This window comes from Desmodus rotundus, chromosome 4, assembly GCF_022682495.2.
Source record: "Desmodus rotundus isolate HL8 chromosome 4, HLdesRot8A.1, whole genome shotgun sequence".
Classification (NCBI taxonomy): domain Eukaryota; kingdom Metazoa; phylum Chordata; class Mammalia; order Chiroptera; family Phyllostomidae; genus Desmodus; species Desmodus rotundus.
This window is the reverse complement of record NC_071390.1, coordinates 55,411,785-55,436,545: the sequence shown is the minus strand read 5'-3', so window position 1 is coordinate 55,436,545 and position 24,761 is coordinate 55,411,785. Positions and strand designations below refer to the sequence as shown.

General features: G+C 45.2%; 1 protein-coding gene across 19 annotated transcripts in view; it reads left to right on the top strand.

Annotated features, from left to right (window-relative positions):
* Positions 1 to 24,761, top strand: part of KCNMA1 (potassium calcium-activated channel subfamily M alpha 1) — a 720,350-nt gene that overhangs the window by 495,134 nt on the left and 200,455 nt on the right. For 16 of the 19 annotated variants that reach the window (XM_053922057.2, XM_024561262.4, XM_071221238.1 and 13 more), the window contains 3 exons: positions 16,937 to 17,047; positions 19,625 to 19,730; positions 21,410 to 21,492. In XM_053922057.2, the coding sequence (XP_053778032.1) occupies positions 16,937 to 17,047; positions 19,625 to 19,730; positions 21,410 to 21,492 (300 nt within the window). The other 3 variants (XM_045196208.3, XM_045196206.3, XM_045196207.3) reach the window with 3 other exon arrangements.

Below are 24,761 nucleotides of genomic sequence, written 5' to 3'. Positions count from 1 at the left end.
CATTCACAACTTTGTTTCCTACACATCTTTCCAAGAGACATGGATTTGTCCTGGAAGGGGTCCACCTGTAACTGGGCCCATATTTTCTGTGCTGATCCCTAACAAGTGAACCAAGCTCATTCATTCTTTACGCCAACTGGCTTGGTGGTTACACTCTGGTCCCTCACACTAAAATGATGCCATCCTATGGTGGTTTTTGTACAGCAATAACATGAGATCATATTCCAGCAAGGAACTCTTAGGGAAGACAAGGTCAAGGTCACCCTGCCTACTGTAAGGTGTGTGGCCACCAGGGAACCAGTTCTCATTAGCCAGGCACAGGGCTCATCCTCAGAGGGATCCATTACTCAGCTGAAATTTCTTTTGGGCAACCAATGATATGTTTACGGCATGTCAGGGCATTGCGTGCTATGGCTGGTGAGTCTTTTGTTTGGCTTCCCAGGCAAAAATGCTTTCCACATGGGATCTCTTTCAATTTGTGCTCAGATCCCTTTACCAGTGTCGGTATCAGTGTGTGGGTCCTTCATCAGCCAGAGGCTGTACTCCTGAGCACGGGGTGGGACCTCGCCACCCTGTCCCCTGCCGGCCGTCATCTCTCGCGGAGAATGTCAGGCTGGCAGCAACCTTTCTTCACTATTAAAAAATTTTTTTTCTTGGGCACACAGCTTTGTTTCTGAGGTTTTGTTTTTGAGTTTTTGTTTTTATTTTTACTTCTCTAGAGTAAGATGCACACTTCTTTAAGGTACAGCTCAGGAAATCTGTACCTCTGTGCACACCCAGACCTAGATGCAGAATGTTTTCCTCACTCTTGCCCCTTCCCTGTTATAGAAGCTGCTGCGTTGAAATGAGTTTTGTTTTTGCTCTTTTTTCATTCCTTTTCAGGGCAACTGTGAAAAAGCCTGTTTTGTTTTTTAAGAGAAAATCACCCCCTTGGCACAGCATCCCCCCTATCATCGCTCCCCGTTGCCACACTGCCACGTTCGTGAGCCAGTCCCTCTCCTGTGGTGACGCGGGCACATCCTGAGCTCAGGTGTCCGGTCCTCCCTCCAGAAAAGGAAGAGGTGGGGAAGAGGGCTCATTTTCTTGAACGACCCACAGGACACCCATTCCCTTCCAAAGGAACAAAGGACAGTGGGGGAGAGGAAGCCAGTTGGCGTCTTTTCCGTGGAGGCAGCACATGGCTGCGCCTCCCCTCTCATGGAGCCTCCTCTTCCTATTATTGTAACTGCCCTGGATGAGATGAGAACCAAGCTGTTCTGGTTTCTGGGCCACTGGTTGGATCCAAAAGGCCAAATACATCTAAAGATTCCCATTGGTCGTTTGTTCCATGCCAAGAGGAAAACAGCTTCTCTTTTCATTTTGCCTCGAAGGTGTGCACGGGTTGCCATAAAGCAGAAGGCATTGTGAGGCCTGGGGCTCTCTGCAGCCTCCCCAACCCACTGTCCCAGCCAGCTTTTCCAATCACTGCTCCCAAAGGAGTCAATAAAATCAATTGCCCCAAAGTCTTTGTTGAAATTATTTCTGGACTCTCACTCCAGGTAAATTCTACTTCCCCTCCGCGCACAACCCCCACCCCCTGCCCCAAATATAGCTTCCCAAGCCCATGTGGGTGGGCCTTGCAGGCAGCTTTGGTTGACGAGTGACCCAGACCAGGCCCTCAGACCAGTGCTCACTCACGGCCTGGTCTGACGGGTCATTTGTTGCCGTGGCATTTCCACTCAGACCCCTGCGTGGTGATGACTTCAGATCACAGACTCCCCGCAGCCTTTGTTCTGCCTCCATCACCATAATCTTTTATCACTGCTGTTAGCCTGTTTCCCTCCCCCCTCTTTTTTTCTCTTCCCTTTATGAAAATGCACACTTTGCTTTTAATGTTCTCTTTGGGTCTCCAGTGTTCCCCGACCCCGCGGACAAAGAGCAGGTCTGTCATCAACACTGGGACTGTTCACTTTACTTTGCGCATTGTTTCCTGGTTCAAAAGCTAATTACTAAGTAGTTTAAAGAAGCCCTTTGGTCACTGAGATCTTTCATCAGAAAATATAAGCTTGGGAGAGGAGCGGTAATAAAGGGCCATTAGCACCCTTTGTTTGATGTTGTTTTTCCAGTCAGTAGAACAAGATTGATGAAATGTTATGTTTGGCCAAAATTTGAGTTTTCATTTGGAATTCAGCGTTGAGAGAATGGGCTGTCAGAATCAATAAGTTTTCTTGCGCTGGGGATATGGGCATGTGGTAGTAATTAGCAATATAAGGTCTTTAGTTGAGCAACCAAGCATGGGTTCTGGCAGCAAACATAATGAGAAACTACAGTTGTTCTATTTCTAACGTCAAAAAGTTTCCAGATAAAATTAAATGCATTTGCAAGAGGAAAGCAGCTAAACTTTGTTGAAAGACAGAGTTCAGACTCTGAAAATAGCGTGCTTTGCCCCATGTTTTTGTGTATGCATAAATATACGTGCTGTATTCATGGACACACTTACACATACGCTGCTCCCTAGGAGTTAATCAAGTGAGTGCCTGGAAAGTAATTAAAACATATACATAGTTAAGGGATTTGTTTATGTTTGCATATTTTAGTCAGGAATAACCTCCCTAAAAATGCATTAACTTGTCAGAGAACTCAAGGTAACTCGCAACCCAAAGCTGTGGAGACACACAACTTCGAAATCCAAAGATTATTTAGAGTAAAAGAAAATTAGGCAGAGGAGCTCAGGGGTTTGTTTATGTAGCACCCAATTTTGGGATACTGGAGAATATGAAGATTTCATTGGCACCTCATTTCTAGTACATGTTTGGCATAATGTAAACACTTCACATAGCATCCCCAGAAGGTCTTCACCACCAGCACGGTATCAAAGGTGTACGTGGCTTACTCTAATGTTCTCATCAATATTCCACACCTGACCTCCCACAGGACATCCGAGCCAGCAGTGGCTGTGGGGAGGCATGGGTCTGTGTGTCAGCTTTTCTCTAATTTATCTTGTGTTGGGCCTCCTAAGAACAGGGACTTCTGTATCAACAACCAAGGGTTCTAGGAGTGGCCAAGGAAGGAGATCTTTCCAAGTTGGAGGTCTTGGGGACAATTAAACCCTTGGGCTGAGTCCCCAAATTTTATTCAGAAGAGTAACCTGCCTACAGCCCAGCCTTTCTCCTGAGGCCACTGCCTCCTCCTTTTTGCTCTCATGTAACGTCAAAGCTGCTCAGAGGTGGGGGAGCACAGGGGTGAGGCTCCCATGGCCTTTGGGACCCCAGCACGCTCCCCTTCCTCCCACAGCTCCTGCCGTTTCCCCCAGAGGTTTCCTCTCTGCGTGTGACTCAGCCCACTCCTGGTTAATTTATGAGAACTGACAGATCATGGTTTGAGGTCACATGGCCAAGGGCCATGGAAAATAATCGGCCACAGAGAAGAATCCATCTGCTCAAACCCGCTTATTAGAGGAGGCCTTCTATTTCCCATGCTGGGCTTCTGGGGCCGAAACTGGGGCAGTCTTAGGCCAGGTGTTTAGGACAGAGGAGAATGGGATGGGTTTGGATTATTCTACTGATTCCTAGTAACCAAATACTGAGAAGACACACGGAAAGAGGAATGAGTAACAGAGGACAAGGAGTAGGCAACAGGGAACAGGAAAGTGAATGTAATTTACTTGGAGGAAATGTCCCAGTTGGATGAGAAAGCTGGGTCTCCCTTCTGATTGGGGGAATAGTTGTCACAGACTAACCAGGTCTAGCTCCAATTCATGCAAGTTGTCTGTGAAACTTAAATGCTAATGACTTTTCTTAGAACGTTTGCTTGTATACTTCTGGAAGCGACACTGTGAGTCAATATAATGCAAAGCCCTAGGACCTCCTTCTGTGACAATGATAGTAACTACAGACACTTGCACCTTTCTTTATTTCACATCAACCTGCGAGGAAGGTATTATTATCATCTCCATTTGCAATGGGTGAGGAAACTGAGGAACAGAGAGGTTAAGTGACTCGCCTGACATCACACAGCTAGTGAGGGGTAGATCTGGGATTTGACTGGGGCAGCGTGTTCCACTGGGACATGTCAATTCTCCAGATCATCTCTTGAGACCCTGGTCTGCTCTCAGTGATCTTATCATTGTCTATTTTCTCCACTCTGTCCTTAAGTGAGGCCAGGACACTGCATGTGATGGAGAGGAAGAAATGCATGAGTATCACTTGGGGTCTGTCGCCTCTTTCTGATCATTTATTACCTCTCAGGGTCCTGGCCCCAGAATCCAGGACAAAAAGTTGGAATGGGGATGAAACAATTTTTAGTTTTAGTTTTGCTCGTTTTGTTAGACAAGAAATGTATTTACCTCTTGAACACTTCTACCAATGAGGGGCTTTCAAGGATGGACAGACAGATCATTGATCAAATTGAGATCAGTGTGTTATTTGTGGATTTCAACACTTTCAGCCCCTTCACTGGCTCCATCCTTCCTGGGGAGTTCATTTTCTAGGTTACAGACATGGTAGATGGTAGTGATTGGCCAGATTTGTATACCTTCCTGGGGCAGGCCTACCTGCATTTTGTCTTAAGGAGAGCCTTCTCTGCCCTGGTGGACAGATCTACCTGTTCCCTTCAATTCCTTGGCTGTTCTGCAGCACAGCTTAGAGCACATCTCTGGTTGTGGTTTCTTAACTTTCAGTGAGAATTAGAGTAGCAGGAGCTCCTTTCAGAGCATCCTCTGCAAGGTACACTTTCTGGGTTTATTTCAGAACTTTGAGTGGGGATAGCTGCATACTTCTGGAGGGAGTGGGGACAGTCGACCTTCAACCTCAGGTGTGCTCTCAGGGTTGGAAGGACCCCCAGAGCCATAGAGGTGGGCAGACTCTATTGTGCCTGTCCATTTAAAAATGAAAACAGAGTGCTTTTTAATGTCCTTTCATGTAAGTGCTTATATTTTGAAGAGTATTCAGTAATTTGGAACAAAATGTCAAGAACTGAGAACTGCTAGAGCACAGTTAGTTAGTTACCTGCCTCACTGTCCAGTCCTGGTATTATCTCCATTGGTTCATTCGTTCAGTTCAGGATGCCCACTAAGTACCTCTGTGCCCAACAAAACGCAGGGTTGTGTTGGGTGCCAGGGATGCAGCAGTGCCCTGGGATGAGCAGGCCACCCATGGACCCTGTCCTCGTGGAGGTTGCAGTCTCCAGGAGGTTATAGGCAATGAGCCAAGGGTGATGAAAGAAGTTACCAGACATAAATTTTAATATATGCAGCAAAAACAGAGACAAAACCAAAGATTCTGTTATAGAGTAAAACAGGGATTATTTATCTTCAGTAAAGTGGTCCAGGGAGGGCGGCCAGTTGACACCTTGGAGATATGACAGCATGTACAGTGACTACTTAACCCAGCTTTCATTACCCCCCAAAGAAGTTAACACTCTAGGTTTTAAAATCCATGTTTTGTGAACCCCTCTTGCCACCATCAGTCTTGTCTTCTACCTCTGTGGGACTGAGTCCTGAAGTCGTTCTCTCTGGGGCTCTGGGTTGTTCTTCCACTGATCCACCAGGCGAGACATCCATATACCTTCCCTGGATCTCTGGCTCTTTCTTTCCTCTTATCAGAAATATGCTCATCATCCCCCTCCTCGTCCTTTGATCATTTCTAATCCCACTTCCCCGACCCTCCTTCATGGCTGCCTTGTGTCGACATGAAATTCCACTGCACTTTCTTCACCACACTCAGGTTTCACCACCCCCCCCCCCCGTGGTTCTAGACCTTTTTTTTTTTAAAGAATTGGAATTTTAAATGATCTGCTGTGGGGGAACAGGGATTATTTCTTTACAAACACTCATTCAACGTACCCCTGGTAGGGCCCCCACCTAAAAGAGAACCAACATAAGTTATGCCTTCATCCTCATTCATCCCACATGTGTCTGTCGAGTGCTCACTACATGCCAGGCACTGGGGCGATGTGTTTCTACCTACCAATAAAACTCTCCAAATGTGCCACATCGACCGTGAGCTGCACATTATGTATTGTTTGACCACCAGTGCGGTGGGGGAGTGCAAACTCCGAGCTTATTTAAGCTTCCCCTGTTGGTTCCCAGAGGTGACCCTTTCTCTACAACATTTCCATTGCTGCTGTTCCTGAGAACACCTGGCCCCAGCACTTGGGAACAGGATGCAGGTTACTTCACCTGTTGTCATCTCGGGCCGAGTAACTTGGGCCTTCCCTTCCTTTCCTGGCTACGTGGAACATGGGCAACACTCACTCTTGCTTCTCCACAGTCTGCATCCGGGGCTGTTCCTGGGAGTGGTGCTCCCTGTGAGATGTCATTTGTGATTTCTGTTTCCCAGACATTGTTCTGGTTGAAATGTGACTGAAGCTTTGCATTGTACACGAACTCCCATCCCTTGACAAGTAAGCCATTTAGCCCTCTCCTTGCAACACCCACGCGAGCCCCAGCCTGAACTCCCCAGCAATGTCTTCAGATTCCTAGTTTTTAAAACCCTAAATTAGCAAATCATCAGCATATCACTGGGAAGGATCATCTGGTAGCCATTCCAGTCAAAAGGAAACACAGGCCCCAATAACCGATCTTCACAAAGATATGAAGAACTGTAGACAGACAGATACAGTAAATAGGAAGACAAACAGATAATTCAAGTTGACAGGCCATCTTGGACTGATTAGGCATTCTGCTTTGATTAACATTAAACTTTTAGGGGAGGTAAAAAATGAGATTGCCCTAATACTTCAGAACAATGACCCCTTGACTACTTCTGAAATTCAGTACCGAGGGACAGATACCAAAAGCAAGTGTCAATTAGATGCTGGATCATATAATGTAATATGCCAGATACTTCTTTCCGATGAGAGGGGTCTTAGTGGGTGTGGATGTGGGCGCTTCTTTCTTTGCATCTGCTTTGGATTCTTATAAGCCACATCTTCTGCCCCTTTCAAACTTGACGCTCTATTTAAAGAGACTTGGTTGCATATTAAATCAATTTCCTGATAATACTAATGGAATGAAAGCTCCCCCTCCCTGCCGCTGACACTTTCCTGCTGTCTCTCTTCGCTTCTACACACTTATCAAAATGTTCCAGCTATTGTTCTGCAAACAAGAATAGAAATGTAGGTGGGAGATGAACTATGTGCCTAAAAAAATAAAAAATTACATTCAAGCCTAGATTTTGCTCTCAAATGTTCTTTCTTCCATTAAAAAAAGAATTCTGAATATGACTTTTCTAATTATAATCCTTGAAGAGTCTTTCTCTTTAACCTCACATTTGATTGGATGAATCCTTGCTGGGTAGATTTCAAATCTGGAGAAGGAATGAGACCCTCTGAGACTGAGTTGCAGCGTTCTGTGTCTGGCTGTGCCATTCGTTCTGATGGAAGTTGTTCCAGAGCTGCACAAAGCAGGTCTTAGTACAATAGATTTGGGGTTCATCCCATAGCTGCTGCCATCATACGCTGAAAATAAACCAGGAAACTTTCTAACTGGCCAAGCCCAGTGTCTCTGTTTATTAAAAATCTATAGGGGCTAATGCAATGTGAAACTCATGGAAACCTGATTGTGTGACTCTCAGGATCCGGCCTCCTCATCCAGCACTGGTGTCACATAATGGTCATGGCCTGTTCCCATCCCCAGAACCACAGGGACTGCTCCAAATGTGGGTACCAACTGTCAGTAAAAGCAATCTGATATCCCCTCTCTATGCCTTCCCAATAGGGGGACGTGGAGGTGATTCAGAGATACATGCATGCCATCTCTGTGAGAGGTGTTATGACCTTAGCCGCTGACCACAAAGGCCAATGTCTACCAGCATATAGAGCAAATTTAGGAAAGCTCTCATTCAATGTATTTGCTCAACTAAAAGTTATTTGAGTCCCTGCCATGTTCCAGGCACTGTGCTATATCTATGTACTGTGTTTAAAAGCATGAGCTAGAAGGTGTGGTTCTTGCTATCCTGGAGTGTACCTGAGACATTGACCAATCAGAATCATTCAAGAAGCCAGTGGAAGCTAAACAGAAGCTTGGTTATGTAGGAGCATCATCATAGTGAAATGCTTTTTTGGTAAGAATTTTATTCAATAAAATCATGAAGGTATAAAGCAACACAAAGGCTGCAAGCATTTTAGTAGGGTGCTCTTAAAAGCATTTGATAATCCCCATTGTTAAATGCACCCATTGGAGTAGTTTAGGGCAAAGGTAACAGCAGGTGATTTGTGTCCCCAAAACCTCTGGGTCTAATGATGGGCCCAGTGAAAGAGGGGTGCAGAGAAATTTGGGAGGGTGGGGAGCTGCCGATGCTACCCTGAGTTCCGCTCCATTCCAGACCTTCCCCCAGGGAGTCAGTCTTAGGCCTCACCAAGGTCTGGAAGCTGTGGACAGTTCCCAGTTCTCCTGTGTGCAATAGAGGCTGGAGGCCTCTGGGGCCTATGCAAGTATGTTGCCTCTACTCAGCCTGGCAGGCTAGCAGAGTGTGCTACCTGGGGCCACACCTGTGGATGTGGCTAGGGAACCAGGCCAGGATGTGTCAAGTTGATTGTCGTTATGGGAGGGTCAATTCCACGGGCATATGCTTTAGGGCCATGAGGCACGGTTTAGCAGGGGTGTTAGGAAGGCCTTGATTTGCAAATCCAAGTGGGCATGCTTCCCCCTCCATGGCAAAATTGAGAACCATTTCTTTGCTTGGACCCATTCTCTCTCCGTTTCACCTTCATTCCCAAAGGGGTAGCTGACTTTTGCCTTAATCTTCTCTTTTCTTGGTCCCTCCTATTCAGAAACAGCATTAGCAAGTGGAGAGAGACAAATCTGCTTTGATCTGAATAGAGGAAAGCGCCCTTCAGTGCCCTGATCCCTCTGTGAGAGCAGAGAACCATCTAGGATTGGAAGAATCAAGTGAAGGGAAGACTGGCTTACTTAAACATGGCGAGAGGCCATTAAGTCTGCAGCAGTGGGATCAATAAAATGCAAAATGAGTGAGGGGCTGGGGGGAGAGACAAGGAAGAACCTGTGCAATTTGTGTGAGTTGGGCAGTTACGGCATTGCTTACTTAAGCAGGCTGTGTAATTCCTCTTCTAGGAAGGAAGGAAAGGAGCAGAAAGAAACCAAAACAGTGGTGATAATATTTGCATCCTGAGTTATTGTGAGAATTAAATGAAAACTAAAGGCAAAAAAATCTACCAGTTAGGATAGTTTGGTTACAGGCAACAGAAACTGATTATTGCTGACTTAAGCAGAAGGGGATTTTTTAATTTTTGTTTTGAAGGTTAGAGTACCTTACGGAATAAGAGAAAGATGAAGACTCAGATCTGAGAAAGGACAGAGATGACCCTGAGAAGCAGCTCTGGGATCTGCCAGGAGGAACACAAGGCCATCACTACAGGGTCTTGCCGTCAGGATGACTCAGCCCCCAGGGTGCACTTAGTGTCATTCCATTCATGATTGAAAAGCACCACCGACTGGCTGAGCTTGGGCAGGGAACCTTGATTAAAGGGCCCAGAACTGCACCTGGTTGGGGAGGAGTGATTCTCCAAACTAAAAATGAGGGGCTGTTGACAAGAGGGAGGGTACATGCTAAACAGCCAATGTTTCCTACCCTGAAGTTCCCAGAATTTAGTTTTGAGACTTAAACTGAAACGCCTTTTGGGCAACCAGCTACAGAAGACGTGGGGTCAGTCCTTGTGCACAGTCTGATCACGGAGGTGCAGACACAGATCCCGCTGGGGGCCATCAGGCCCTGACCATCCTGCATGTGGTAAGATGCACCCCCTTCTTGCAGAAGGTTCTGGTCTGATCAGGACGCCTCAGTGTTTTCCATTGGGGCTACAAGTAGTCTGTCCTCTGACCTTGGGGCTGTTTTCCAGAGGTGCCTTTGCCGCACTGTTGGGGTCTATTTGCTCAACCTTCTGCCCCCCAGTTAGCAAAACAGCCTGTCTCCTCCAGAACAACTCTGTTGACAGCTGGATCAGATGATTACCTCATTCTCCTCCTCACTAGGAGGGAGAAGACATTTCCTTCCTTTGTGATTAGTAAGTACTGCAATAGATGTGCCCTTAGGTAGGAAATGATCTTATCTTCCAACTTCCTTGGGGTTTTTGTTTGTTTGTTTTGTTGTTGTTATTTGCTTGCTTTTTAAAAAAATTGTTTTAACAGGAAATGGTTAAAACAGGGTTTGGGATGATGTTCTCTCAGAGTTGTTTTGACTTCATTTTGGTCCTTTTTATGTGGACTGTTCTCTCATAAACTTGAAATGTGGTGATGGGTCTGAGGTGGCAAGTTACTCTGACAGGCTTACAGTTGACTGTTAAGTTTCTTCTACTCTTACCGTGGCATAGGGTCACCTAGCCACGTCCGCTGTACCAACCAGTCCATCGGTCAACAGATAGTTCTTGAAAGCCCAGCCAGTTTTGGAGTCCAGGATGGGGCCCACCTGCCTGGACTTACCTTTGTTTACAGAAGACAATCCCCATGTGGAAATCCTTTGGGGCAGTCCTTTGGGATGGACCATTGACACAGCAAGAAGTGGGAAGGCAGGAGTTGGTGTAGCCTTCCTCCTCTTGGGCAGTACTTTGAGTAGTGACCACTGTGTGATGTGATGTGGGTTGTGGGGTCTCTTGCTACCCCACCCTGCTTTCTATATGATAAAACACTGCTGAATTTTTTTGACAAGTCCTTAAAATGCATTCCCATCAAGTCAGCAGCTACCAATGTTGGGAGGCATTGCGGGGAGTTGGGACGAGGAAAACATGATTAGAAGGCTCAGCAGAAAGACAAGAGATTCTAGCATATGTATTTGATATAAATATTATAGTTTTACAGAGACATCAAGATCAATATATGCCACATTTCATCTACCTCTTTGACAAAGTGAGCGCAATGTATTCAGGAAAAGCTGTATAGGATTTTCAATTTACTCTGTATGATTTATTGTGACAGGATAGCTATGGGTTTTTCAAGTTCTTTATACTTGTTCCAGTAAAAATGGATATAGTATCTTTAAAAATAAACAGCCCAGAGCTGTGCATTTTACATTGTCTTCCTAGAGTGAGGCTCTGCTAAAGAGAGATGTAAGACCCCCCTGCCCTTGTGAGACCTGAGGCAGTTGGATTAGCCTCTGTCGTCGCTCTTTAGCATTTTTGGAGGGGGGGCACGGGGCAGTTGTGGGGAGCATAAACAGGTGACTGAATTAGGAAGCTGTTGCACAGGTGTAGACAAGATAGGCCGATGGCATGAACTGAGGTGGGGCCAGAGAACTGGAGCCCTGTGGGAGGATTCGTCAGTGTCTGCGGCACGGCCCAGTCAGTCTGGGCCTCTTCATTTTATAGTGACTCATCCCTGGTTGCACAGGACTGGAGCTCCTTCCAGCACACCAATTGCTTCCTCTGTTTATAAGGCATCAAACCACAGTGGTGGGTTTGCCCTTGCTCTGGCATTCACTTGGCACTGAATCTCTGGACCTCAGTTTCCACATCAGAATGATGCAGGCACTAGACTCTATACTCGCCAAGGGCAATTCTGACACAAAGATACACATAAGAACATGGAAGGGAGCCAGCCCATCATTGTCACAGTCCCTTTTGCAAAGGCTGCTGGCTCTACACAATACTACCTGAGTCTTTTAAAAAGTGTGTAGATTTTTGGTCTCATTGAACTAAGCTCAGTCGCAGTAGCTCTGGATGATTCATTCCCTGGGGCTTCGGGAAACTTTGTCTGGGGGCCCCCTCTCTGCCCTCCTCTCGTGCCTCCAGCCCTAAGTCAGCGTCCCTAAGCTGCCCATTCTGAAAGGCACTAGTGGCATTGAGCTCTAAACCTGAGGTTCCAACTCCACAGAGGTGTTCCAGCTTCCTGACCCATTTCCAAGAAGGGAGCAGAGTGATTATGGAGAATGTGTAGGATTTCATTCTGGAGATGAAGATGCTTAATGACACCAATATGTACTTAGTGAAGAGGCACCCATGAAATAAGCACTCAGTCATTTTCTGATGAGCCCTGACAGCGTTCGTAATAGTCAAGCATTGTTCTTGTTCTGATTAAGTCACACTCAACCCCTTGATGCCATGCTTGCGCCCTGACCCGCCGGTGTTACCCACCTCTAATTCAACCATGCCCACATTTATGGGGCCCTTACCCCAAACCAGCCTTGCTTGCTTCTACTGGGTGAGTAAGTCCCTTCCACAAAATCCATCTGCTACTAGTTTTTCATTTCACATTCTTCCTCATGCATCTGAGATGGATCTTTTAATCCTAGACATTAACAGTTTAACCCAAGAAAGATTTGTTCACAGAAATAAACAAAGCTTTAAAAACCAAAAAGTGCACCTGATGACAAATGGTTATTGATTTAAGTTTGTTGGCCATCTTCACAGACCAGGTGGCCCGGCCCACTGGAAATCAGTCATGATCGCCAGTGGTCTAAAAATGTTCAAATCCAGAGCTGCAGATGGAGGCAGCATTTGCTACCTTTGAGTGTAATTTTCCTAAATGTTCTCCATTGTCAACAAACCATCTAGATTTCTGTTACCCTTGGATCTTTGGGCTGGCAAGGAAGTCCTGAGCTGGACATGGCCGATAATATGTAAAACGGACACTTGCATCACTTTGCGGCCTCGGGTTTGCCCAGTTGTGTGGCTTAAGTTGAAAGTTGGTTTAGAGTTTCTGCTGTCACTCAGCCTTCGCTGCCTTGAGCCTTCTTGCCTGGTTGACCAGGTGCCACCAGAATCTAGTGATACTGAGTCTCTGTGATACTTTAAGTGAGGTTTATCTCAGTCCACTCCAGTCCCCACACAAGGCCTCTCCCCTGGCCTAGGGAGGAACGCTCAGACACCCCTCCACCATTTGTTCAGGTGGATCTCCTGTTGCTCCAGCCCTGCCTGTCTTGAGGGAGCAGAAGCTGAAATACTGAAGCCTGTGCCCTTTCTACATCATCTCCTTCTTCTTAGTGAGAATGAGAGTCAGAGACCTGGGTCACGTCCCGGGAGAGTCACTTTTACTTGCTGTGGGATCCAGGCACATCACCTAAGGAAAATGAGGTTCAGAGAGGTTATCTGAAAAGATGCAGGTAACAGACACAGGCTTGTCTGAGGATTAGGTGAGATTATATGGGACACAGAGCATTTTATATCTGCTACATACCGATTTACAGGTGTCACACGAATCCTACCATTTGATGCTAACCATGAGCCAAACCCTTTACTAGGCCTGTCACATGTATTGCCTGTTTAAATAAATCCTCCAGCCCCTCAGAGATTCTGACTTCGTAATTATAAAATGCAGAATTGGTACCTTGCCTAAGACTGTTTAGTGATTTAGCGTCTGAGCTGAGCCATCACAGGGCTATCAGAGTAGCAATCTCACACAGTAGATTTGTAGGTGTCACAGAACCTGACAGAGATAATTTTGGATGAGGATCTTTTTGGCATTCTTCAAATCACACACTGCTAACAACCATCACTCTGCTTCTGAGGACAGACACCCTGCTCTCAATCTTAGAGCATTTTCAATTATATTTTCAATTGTTGAAGATACAGGAAACTCTGTTACTCTTCTCCCCTCGATAACATCCTTCCCAAAACTACTGCCTCTGGAATTTTCAACTCCTGAAAATATTTCTGAGAAATAAAAAATCCCTCTTTCACCATCCATCCCTTTCACTACTGCAAGGCCTTTGGTGCATCCTCAGACAAGGGCTGGTGGGAGCAGACCTTCTAATGCAGATGCTGAGTTAGAAGGGCGGCCTCTCCCCATCCATCAATTCTAACTGCATTCAAACATTCTCAATATGTGGGTTCCTTGATAACTTTCACTGTATGGAAAACAAAATAGAGGGAAATGATTATTGGCACAAAAGGGGGAAGCCGTAAATCTCCAAATCAGATATAGGACAGATTGGAACAATATGGGTTCCCCAAGGTTGCCATGATAATGCGTCTAATAACTCTCCTTGGGCAAAGAGGCAATCTGCTTTCAATCAATCTCGCTTTTTCTGAGCAGAAATACCAATTATGTTGAAGGAAGATTTTTTCCCTCCCTTTTTGATAAAGACTGATCTCTACCCCAGAAATCATGCTGTAGCTAAAAGACATATATTTTAAATTGTCTAGAATGGTATTGGACAGCTAACACCAAATGAGAAAAGTCAATTTTTTTTTTCTCCTCTCTTCTGCCAGCATTTGTCTACTTCTTAAGAGAAGTGAAAGCTAATTAAAGGCTTAAGGGATAATATTGATTGCATTGGAATATATTTTATATGTACCCAGCACATTTTCAACTAAGAGAACCCTGACTCTTTCTAAGGCGGAATAAATCAGCTGGCTGGGTCTTTGATTCAAGGGTGAGAGGGTGAACTCATCTCCTTCCCCTCCACTTCTCACACATCAGTCCTCGAGGTGAATGATTTTAAAAGAGGAAGAGGGAATGCTGGCAGATATTCATTCAGTTCTTTGCATACAGGATAGGAAGGATGAATGTCCAGGCATTTCTCTGGCCCTCTCATTGATTCGAGTCCAGCTTTGAATAATAACTGGGCTTATGCTGGCATAGAACTACAAGCTTTGCAATGCCTGGGGCAGGAGGCTGGCTGGGGGTTTTCACATCCCAGTTCCCTCATCTATTGAATGGGGGAAGAACCTTGCCCAGGATCACACACATTCTTGGTGGCAGAGCAGGAAATCAAATATGACATACTTTCACATCCAGGTGAAATCAAGATCAGTCCCGTGGAGGTACCCTTACTTTGGATCATGCTGGTCTCTTCATTCATTCACTCATTTTTAGTCCTCACCCTAGGATATGTTTATTGATTTTAGAGAGAGAGGAAGGGAGAGATAGAGAGAAACATCGACATGAGAGAGAAACATCCATTGGTTGCCTCCCGTACATGCCCCGACTAAAAATCAAACCCACAACCTAGGTATGTGCCTTGACCAGGAATCGAACCTGCAACCTTTTGGTGTATGGGGCGATGTTCCAACCAACTGAGCCACCTGGCTAGGGTGCTGGTCTTGTTCTTAATCATGGAAATTTGTAGGCAGAAAGTATTAGAATTTCCCTAAGCAACCCCACTGTCATTTGTGAAGTGGACAGGAGGGAGGTCCTGTTTCTTAGCCAATTTCTGAGCACACTTGGCAAATTCAAAATCAGAAATCTTGTTCAGATCATGCAAATTCATGAGCAGCCTGTTTTGTCTGTATAAATGCACATGTGCCACAAGCAACATTTTAAGGTATGACATGATAAAAAATATATATAATCCAAGTGTTTAATTTATATTGCATATTCTGAATATTATGTATTTTAGGAAGGTGTTAGTCATATGGATTTTGAGCATACAATTTGAATGGGTGGCTAAGGGACCTCCCTCAACCTAGCAGCTACCAGCTAGAGAGCACAGTGATCATGTTCAAATGTCTTGTCTGAGGGAGCCATGGACACTCTTCCCTCCCTATGACGCCCTTCGCTTGCCTGATCACTAAGTGCAGCTCCGTAACAATAACAGTTCATAATGGTGATATTATTAACTGCATCGTGCGTATTATTGATTTACTCTTTGTTCTGCATCATTATCCTTTCACCAATGAGTTTACTGCATTATTCTCACATACTTAGTCAAGCACCAAATTACAACGAAAGGGCAGGCTCTTGTAATGGCATCTAATGGAACATTGCATAAGTGATCATCACTGCCTCCCATTATGAGCTGCCTCCAGCCATGCGCTTTCTGCCTTATTGGAATGTGCACCAAGCAATTACCTAGTGCAAGGGGCCTGGCCATTTTGAAATTTCCCACAGAATTACTGTGCTTCATGTCCGCCACCTGCCCATGCCTCACAGCCCAGCCAGGGATTCAGCCTTTGTCACTATCAGCCCAAGGGGCACAGGTGCCTGGACTGAGCCCGTTGCTACAACCTCTTTACTATAAGCCTGCAGGTTTCATCTGTACAGTCAGCCCCTGACTTTTGGTCCCGGGGCTAACTCTTGCACCAAAGTACATAGTCCTGATCAGGCGTCATGTAGTGAATATAAGTGGCCACAGTATAGCCTGGTGTCAAAGTCAGATTGGTCCAGGAGCCTACAGGTAGGGGGGATGCTTGTTCCAACAGTTCTGGAAGAGGGGCTCCCCTCCTTAGGGGGAGCCACCATCTCCAGAATTGGAAGTCCACACTGCCCTGGAATAATGTAAATAATGCCAGCCTCATCTCTTCCTAGCTTCTCCCCATCTTGAGGTCAGTTCCTTCGGCTCTCAGAGAAATCTCTGGCACCCTAAGGAAGCAGCTGTCTGGGGGCACACACATCTGCGGCCTGATCTACGATTCCATAGGCGTCCCGTCCCCATTTAGCCCTGAGTAATGCTCACTTACTGTAAAGTGTTACATGCCCCCATTGTCTGAGGAGTTATGGCAGAAAAATGCAAAATTTTCCTTTTTACTGCTTATGGCCAGCAGAGCCCATAACGTGTCAAGCTGCACATTAGCCACCCTGATAAAAGTTCGCTTTCTTACACACAAAATCATCGTTTCAGCAAGATTTGTTATCTCATTACCTGATAAGCTCTATGTCATAAACCAAAACTCATTCAGTAAATCTCCCGGGAGGACGCTTTGTGGGCAGAAAGGGAGAGATATGAATCTGCAAGGGACTTGATAATGCAGCATTTAAGTGCAAGCATAATGTCACTTATTGTTAAATGCATAAAACCACTTGGCCAAACGGTTGGGCTTTTAATAGGATTTTGTGCAGCATCAGGTGAGAAGCCATATGCCTTTTCTGTCGAGGAGTCACTGAGCACCTGCCAGCACCGATGCTTTGCCTCACAGGCCTCTGGGGACGGGAGCTAGGCTTTTATTGAGGCCTGGGGAGGGGGGTGATGAATGCTTTCCTGCAGCTGCGCGCTACCTCTGTCCTGCTGGGAGTGGGTGCCTGGGTCATTGCTGGGCCAGCCTCTTCTAACTGGCCTCTCCCATTCAGGCACATTGTGGTCTGTGGACACATCACTCTGGAGAGTGTTTCCAATTTCCTCAAGGACTTTCTGCACAAGGACCGGGATGATGTCAACGTGGAGATCGTCTTTCTTCACAAGTAAGAGGCCCCTGTTGTTTCAAGACCCTCTACCCAACAAGACACCCCGAGGGGGACACCCTAAGTGTCTGCAGGAGTGGAGGTCTGCGGGTGGCACTGGGGGAACAGAGATGAGTGAGTCATGATCCCTGCTCACTTCATTGGAGAGGACAATATAAACCAGTGGATGTGGAAACAACACACTAATTCAGTGATGAGAGCAGCACCTGCCTCGGTGAAGGCAATTCTGGAGTTTATTATGGGTCACACACATCATCACTGTCCCCTCAGCTGTCTGGATCTCTGTGATCCAGATGTGTCCACAGTGTCCGGTGTGGGATGATTAGCAGTATGTTGTGGATGCTTTATGAGTGCCGGAGTGACATAGTGACCAAAGAAGACACAGACCTAGTAGGAAGCAGGGTGTAAGGTAATAATAACAACAACAACTGTGGTTCCTAGAAACCTTCAGTGGGAGACCCTGCTTGGTGGTCATGGTGCATGCAGTCTCTCCTGTAATCAACAGAAGGTGTGAAAGTACGTGCTTTGGACGCAAAGTATCTGATCTGAATCTTGACTCAGCCAATTACTTGTTGAACAAGTCACTTACCTTCTCTGGGCCTCAGTTTCTACATCCATGAGATGGGGAGATCATCATGGTTTCTACCAGCCTTCTTGGGCTATTGTGAGAATGAAAAGAAGTAACCCTTGTAAAGTATGTAGACCAGAGTCAGGCATGAAGTAACTGCTCAATAAATGTGAGCTTGTCCTGTGAAAGATAATATATATTAGGTCACATAATCAGTTTAGAAGTTGGGTCTTATATGTTTGTTTTACAGATGAGGAAGGCAAAATACCTCCCCTCTGCTCAGTGTTATTGACTTTTTAAGCTTTGTCACATCCCCATTTAAGTAAAAAGTAGTCTGCTCCAAGGATGGAAGGTTGGGGTGGGGGGTGTTGCTCAAGCATGCTGACATGGGTTGCACTGACTTCTTTTATGGAGACGGGGCTGTGAAGGGGCCAGCTCTAGCCTTAAGTTGCTGGAGGGACAAAGCTTACATGTTGGTGTTGGCTCAGTACAGGGTTGACCACCCAGTCCCAGCTCAGGGTTGACCTGAGCAGGATTCAGTCCTGTTCCGAGATTTCCCTGCAAGCTCCCATTCAGTGCATCCTCTTTCTGTGGGCATTTGTTCACCAAACTGGCCACCATGTTTGAGCACCAGCATTTTTCTTCTCAGCACCAACTTCTCCAAGTTCTAAAAAGACTGGCCAGGCCATGGGCCCCAGAGCAGAACCCACAGATCGATTTGGTGCTTAGCCGCTGACTACCAGCCGTGGGGCCTGTCTTCTGCTGAGCATTTTAGAAGGTCCAAGAGAAGTATAGTGTGTAGGTTCTGCCCTCTTGGTGGTTGAACATTTCAAGCGGAGCACATGTGCAACATTAGAGCACAACACTGACACTGTATTAGCTTACTGAAGTCAGTTTAATCAAGTGGCAGAATGGCGGGGGCCCATGTACCAGGGAGAGATCCCCGCTGCTTATTACTAAGGCAGGATTCAGGAAAGAAGCATGGTTTGGTAGGGTCTGGAAGACTGGTCAGATTTGTACAGGCAGCTATTCTTCTCTCGTGGGTTCGGTCTGAATCAACAAGTTGGCTTCTCATACTTCTATTGTTAGGACTCACCCCTGTCTCCTCCGCATCTGTTAGTGTCAGCATGACAGTCAGTGGCCCAAGTTAATTCATCTCTTGAAGCTTTGTGTTAATAACATACCTTCCTCTAGGGTTGTTTTGAGATTTAAATGAGTTCATACTTGTCAAATGTTTAGAATCTTATTTGCTACGTAGTAAATGCTGAAAACACTAAAAATTATTTTTACTAGGTACTTGATAAATGTTACCCAGGTGTTGATTAATACAGTTCTTGGCACCTAGTAGGTTCTATGTTCCAGTGCCTAGTATCATACCATGTAGACAGCAGGTATCTTTCATCTCTCCAGAATTAATAAATGAATGAATAGGTTTATCAGTGTTTTAATCTTCATCCCCAATGGGAAGATGTCTTTACAGCTCAGCCCTAAGAATGATGGATACTGTACACAGGTGGGAACCAAGAACAGCACTGAGAATAAATGCACTCTGTGTGTGGCTGGTCAGAGGTGACATATTTTTTTTTCAGTCCCTACGGGATGAGAAGTCCAGGAACTGGAGAAACAGGGAAAAGGCTTCTGATAGAAGCAGGATGTTTCACCAGGGGACCTTTGGCTAATCACTGATGTCACAGCCTCAGTTTCTCTATTCATAAAATAGGGATTCTACTCATAATGAAGTTGAAGACATTTTGCCCTATACTCATTAGGCTTTGCAAAAAGTCGTGAGCCTGTTGATTTCACCTTGGTGTTGGATTTACTTTGCAGTTGGGCTGGGGTTTTACCTCTCTTGAATGTGAACCTTTTATTTATGATAAGCACGGGGGCTGCTTTGAAGGTGAAAGCCTTTATTCAAGTCTTCCTCTGTGGAAGTCAAGAGAAGGGAGACTGTGGAGGCTGAAATACCCGAGTCTGTCATGCTAATGGCCATGTTTTCTCCCCCTGCACAGCATTTCTCCTAATCTGGAGCTTGAAGCTCTATTCAAACGACATTTTACTCAGGTGGAATTTTATCAGGGTTCAGTCCTCAATCCACATGATCTTGCAAGAGTCAAGGTAAGAAGGAAGGAGTGACTTTTACTCCATCTAAAGAGGGGGGGTGGTGCCTGACTCTGGTGAGGGACATACCCTTCAGGATGGCCAAGAGTCACCTCTCAACCCCTAATAAGTTGGAAACCACCAACCTTGACATCACCCTTCCTTTGGCCCCAGGACTCCATTCTGCTGGCACCTGGTAGCTCAACTGTAAGCAGTCCACACTTGAACTAGTCCTAATGTGAAATTTATTTTGCTAGTTCCCTCAGTATCAGCATTGTTAAAGGAAATAGACTAGTCTCATTCATGACATAATAATCAAGTTTTTCCCATCTTGAATACTTAAATTGGTCTCTGAAATTTATTATTTTTATCAGAAAGGAACTTTAACTATAAAATGTAAAATAAAATTTTAGCAAGTCATAAAACATTTTGAGCTTCCTTTTTATCCCCACCAAAGATTAAGGTGCAAAGCTAAACATACAGGTAGCCAGTACCAGTTGGTAATGGGCTCATTCTTCTTTCCAGAACGTGCTAACGCAGATTCTTCTTTTAAGGGAATGGGGCACAGAGAAATGGCATCTGCTACTTTGCTCATTTTGTATCGATTTTGTAAGCACACTCAATATTTGCATGGCAGTGAGTATGGATTAAAATTGTGAATCCACTGACATGTAAATGCTAACTGTGGTCACCACATAATTAAGTACATAATGTCATTAGCAAACACAAGTAAACCAAAAGGATTTGGGTAAGTTCTTTGGATTATTAAGGAAGACTAGAGACACTTGGGTCACATACCAAGTAGAAAGCCACGCCCTCCCACCACATACAGGACTGGCTTGTTAAGTAGAGCATACCAAGCAGGACAGATTGCAGGGCTGAGCCAGCACCAGAAGTCTTATGCTTATACGTCCAGTTAATCTTAATATTACCCAGACTCGATGCAAGTCAGGGCTAATGTGAAAGCTTATGAGAACTTAGAGAAAATAGTTACTGTCCTTGGACCTAATTTAGATGTAAGCAATTATTAGCACAGCTCACAGGGATAAATTATTTTTGGCTCACGTGTAAGATAAGTCAGTAGGTTATAGTTGGAGATAGTCTGTAACACATAATTTTATTCATATAGGTTTGTTGTCTTTTGAATATCTGCATGCTAATTGAATACTGAGCTATTATTGGATTCAGGGCTCTCATTTCCTCTTACTCCCCAGTTAAGGTGTAAGAAAGGTTAAAGGAAGGACTTTGGAGTCTAAATTACTGAATCCCCAACTATTCAGTCAACTTGATAACCTAAGAGGTGGGGCATGGTCCACCTGACTCCATTTCCCACCTGGAAAAGTTAGGGTGATGGTGCAGATGATGGGGCAAGGGGTTGGGGGGTGGGTGGACTGAAAGGCTTAGTTAATAGTTATTTAAAGAAATCTGGAAAGCTCACATGTAAGAGACTATGCAAAAGGAAGAGTATAATTACCAAGGTACATGTTGTGCCCTTCAAGAGAAATAAGATGAATTGTTTATATCATAACAAGAACTTGCAACCTACACTTTTGACAAAAACTATAATCTCTCAGGACTCTTTTAAAAAAAATTTCCTTGCAAAGAGCCAGGTTCCCCAAGAGCTGTTAAATGAGAGTCTGCCACCAAGCATGGCTATTTATATGTTTGTGTTCTGTGATTTTCCTTTCGGTTCTTAGATAGAGTCAGCAGATGCATGCCTCATCCTTGCCAATAAGTACTGCGCTGACCCTGATGCTGAAGATGCCTCCAACATCATGAGGTAAACTCGGGGAGGCTGGGGAATTCTCTGGGCTTGGTGCTCTTTTGGGCCCCCTGCAGAGCACCATCTCCCCCATAAGCTACCTACAACTTGCATGTGCCTGAGGGAGCTGAAGCTGTGGCAGGTGTGGAGGGCAATGCCACAAGGCATCATCAACAGGAAGTTCATTCTTAGAAGATGGGAGCTATTGTGGTGTGGTCTTGAGTTTGAGATCCTTTAGACAGGACTAGGAAAGGAAAGATAAATTTAGGTGGGCATAAGCCTGAAATAAGGTACCATGTTTCTCAAGGGGGAATGGATCTGAGATACCTTAACTGGGGATGATTTTGTCTCTTGGGACATTTTGAAACACCTGGAGATGTTCTTGGTTGTGATAACTAGGGGACAGTCCTGCTCATGTGTGGTGGGTAGAGACCAGTAATGCTACTCATCATCCTATAATGGAAAAGACAGCTCCCCACAGCAGAGAATTATCTGGCCAGAATGTGAATAGGGCCCAGGGTGAGCAGCCCCAAGTTAGAGCTTTCCAAGTGTGTCTATAGCATAGTGATTAATGTCACCCACAAAGAGTTATTTACCAATGAGTTTGTTTCAGCCAGTGTCCCCAAATGAAATCGTTTTGTTCACTGAATACTTTCTCAGTGCTTTTAATACTAATATGAATTTTTAAGACTATGTGCTTTAGAGAGTTTTCAAACCTATTTGACTCTAAGCCCCTGCCCCCATTTTTACAGAACATCCACTGGGGGGCACTCTGGAGAACCCTTCCCAGTAACTTCCTACAAATGGGCCCAGCGTGTCTAAGGCCATTCCCTGCCCAGCTCCTACTCTTTACTATTTCAGAAGAAAACCGTTCCATGTTTGTTCTTTGGTAGACCCAAATTCCAGACATCTTGTTGGAATAGCTCAAAAGTTAAGCTATTTTGCTCCAGATAGTTAAAGCTCTTTTGAATTCTTCTCTCCTACAGCAGAGTGGTTAAGAGTGCTGGGGAGGGAATAATAAGGAGAACCTTCCGGAGAAGAGATGAACTAAGAGAAAACATTTCACCCCCACTATATTCCCAGGAACTCTTGCCTAATTGCAAACAGCCATCTTTGGGGTCTAGACAAAGATCCCATTCTCCTTGCAGCTTGGTTTACTGTGTCCTGGGATTTCACCGAGGTACAGGGTTGGGAAGTTGCCTTTGCATCATCGCAGTGCTCCCATCTCCTTTCTTTGCCTTTAATCAGTGGCCCCAAGTGACATGAGCCTCCCCATCAGTGAGGTGGGGGAATTCCTCCCTGCGTTTCGGGTGAGCAAGTCCTCCTCTCAGCATCTGGTCCTTGTGTCTGGCAAGTGACATCTGGCGCGATATTCTCTTTGCACTCGCTTTTCTTTGGCAGTGTGATTAGTGCAGTCGTTTTGAGGAAGTCGTTGCCTGAAGTCTTGTAAGCATTGGACTTGCCAGGCTGCAGGGAGATGGGTCCACCTCCTAACTAGTCACAGCTGGAAAGTGACTGCAACAGCCTCAGCTTAAGGTGGGTCAGTCTGCCCTTTCCTTGAACTAGGATTTCCATCCTTCACTATGTTTTTGCATCATTGGAAGTGGTAAAAATGTAGTCTTTAAGAAACTAGGCCTCATTATCTTCAAAATTTCATCCAAAAAAATTAAAAGAAGATGTAGCTTAATATGTTGACTCCACAAAAAGTTTGAGGCTGGCACTGCCTTTTTTTCCCCTTCATATTGACTAATTGAAATGATAATAGCTTTGAAATGGGCATTTCTCTTAATCACAATATTTTATATAAGCCCTGACTGTGATAGGGTTAATGTGAAGACATATAGGTTACCAGGGTGGCAGGCATGATGCCAAGGCATAAAGATTCCTGAACAAAGTAATGTAGTATCAGAAATGTAATTAAGCCATCCATTAACCAGAATCAGAACTAAGACCCGGGCAGCAAAAGGAAATGGGAGATCCAGGGTTAAAAATGGGCTCTGTCTTTCCCTTATTTGTATAATCCTCCTTCTTCCTTAATTTAATGAGACCAATCTGCCCCTTTTGAAATTAAAATGTCAAAGATCCATTTGAAATGAGCTAATGCAGAAAACTGGCTGATTCTGTGAACTGAATTCAGAGGGCTGACAAAGGCTCAAAGTCCTTGAGTTATAAGCATGGGCCAAAGCAACACTTTTTCAAAAATAAGATGAAATCCTTCAAGTGCAAAAGCCCAGGGTGAATTTGTGCACGAGAGACTTATGTGTGATCTGTTTCCTAAATTCACAAGTTGTAGCTTTTCAGACAAAGCTGCTTCCTGGCTGCCTTTTCCCCATCTTTGCACAAAAGGGGAAGGAAGCATAGCATTTCTTGGTGGGAAGTTTTGGGGGTGGTCATAATAAATGCACTTGCATTTCTGATTAGGCTTAGGAGGTGGCCTTTCTGTGGATTCCTTTCTTTAGCCTTCCTTGTCACAGAAGGAAATGTACAATGTCACCTCTGACAGAGTCGGCATGACAAAAACCATAACTTACACGTGGAGAGAGCTTTTAATGATTTCAAAGCATTTTCACATCTGGTCTCTCATTTTGCTTTTCATACCAACCCTGTGAAATAAATAAAGCAGGTACTGTGGCCCCCAATGTCCAGATGAGGAAACAGTCACAGAGGACCACGATTTCCAGAAGGTCACCCAGTTCATTAGTACAATAGCTGGGACTGGAGTCCAGGTGTTTCTATTCCTCTGCTCCTGGCCCCTCCCCTTTTGGCACAGGGATTGTCATGCAATCCCTGTGGAAGGGGAGGAGTGGACAGTGCTTAATCCTGAGTTAGCCTGAGGGCACTTTGGAGAGATTTTTCCACCAAATCAGGACCTCTGGAAGGCCTTGCCCTCCATCTCTGACCAGCATCAAAGTCATCATTTAGGTAGCTATTAGCTATGGAAGGCTGGGCCATTGATCCCATCTTAAGGGCCCTGCTTAGAGATCATTTTTGTGAGTGGCCACGTGTACAACAATTAGAATAATTTGTTTGATTTGTCATTGTTGTCTCAAATTATTAACTTGGGGAATGGGACTCCTAGCAAATTGTTTCTAGGCTCTCTTCCCCAGGGTATGAGATTGCAAACCTCCCTTGGCCCATGAATTGGGCTTGCTTTCTTTAGGTGCCTATATAGGCAATGAGCCCTGACCCTCATTCTGGAACCCCCACCCCCAGGATACACACACTCACACACCATCCACCGCCAAGACACCACAAGACCTCTCTCCTCTTTTATGCCCGGGACACAG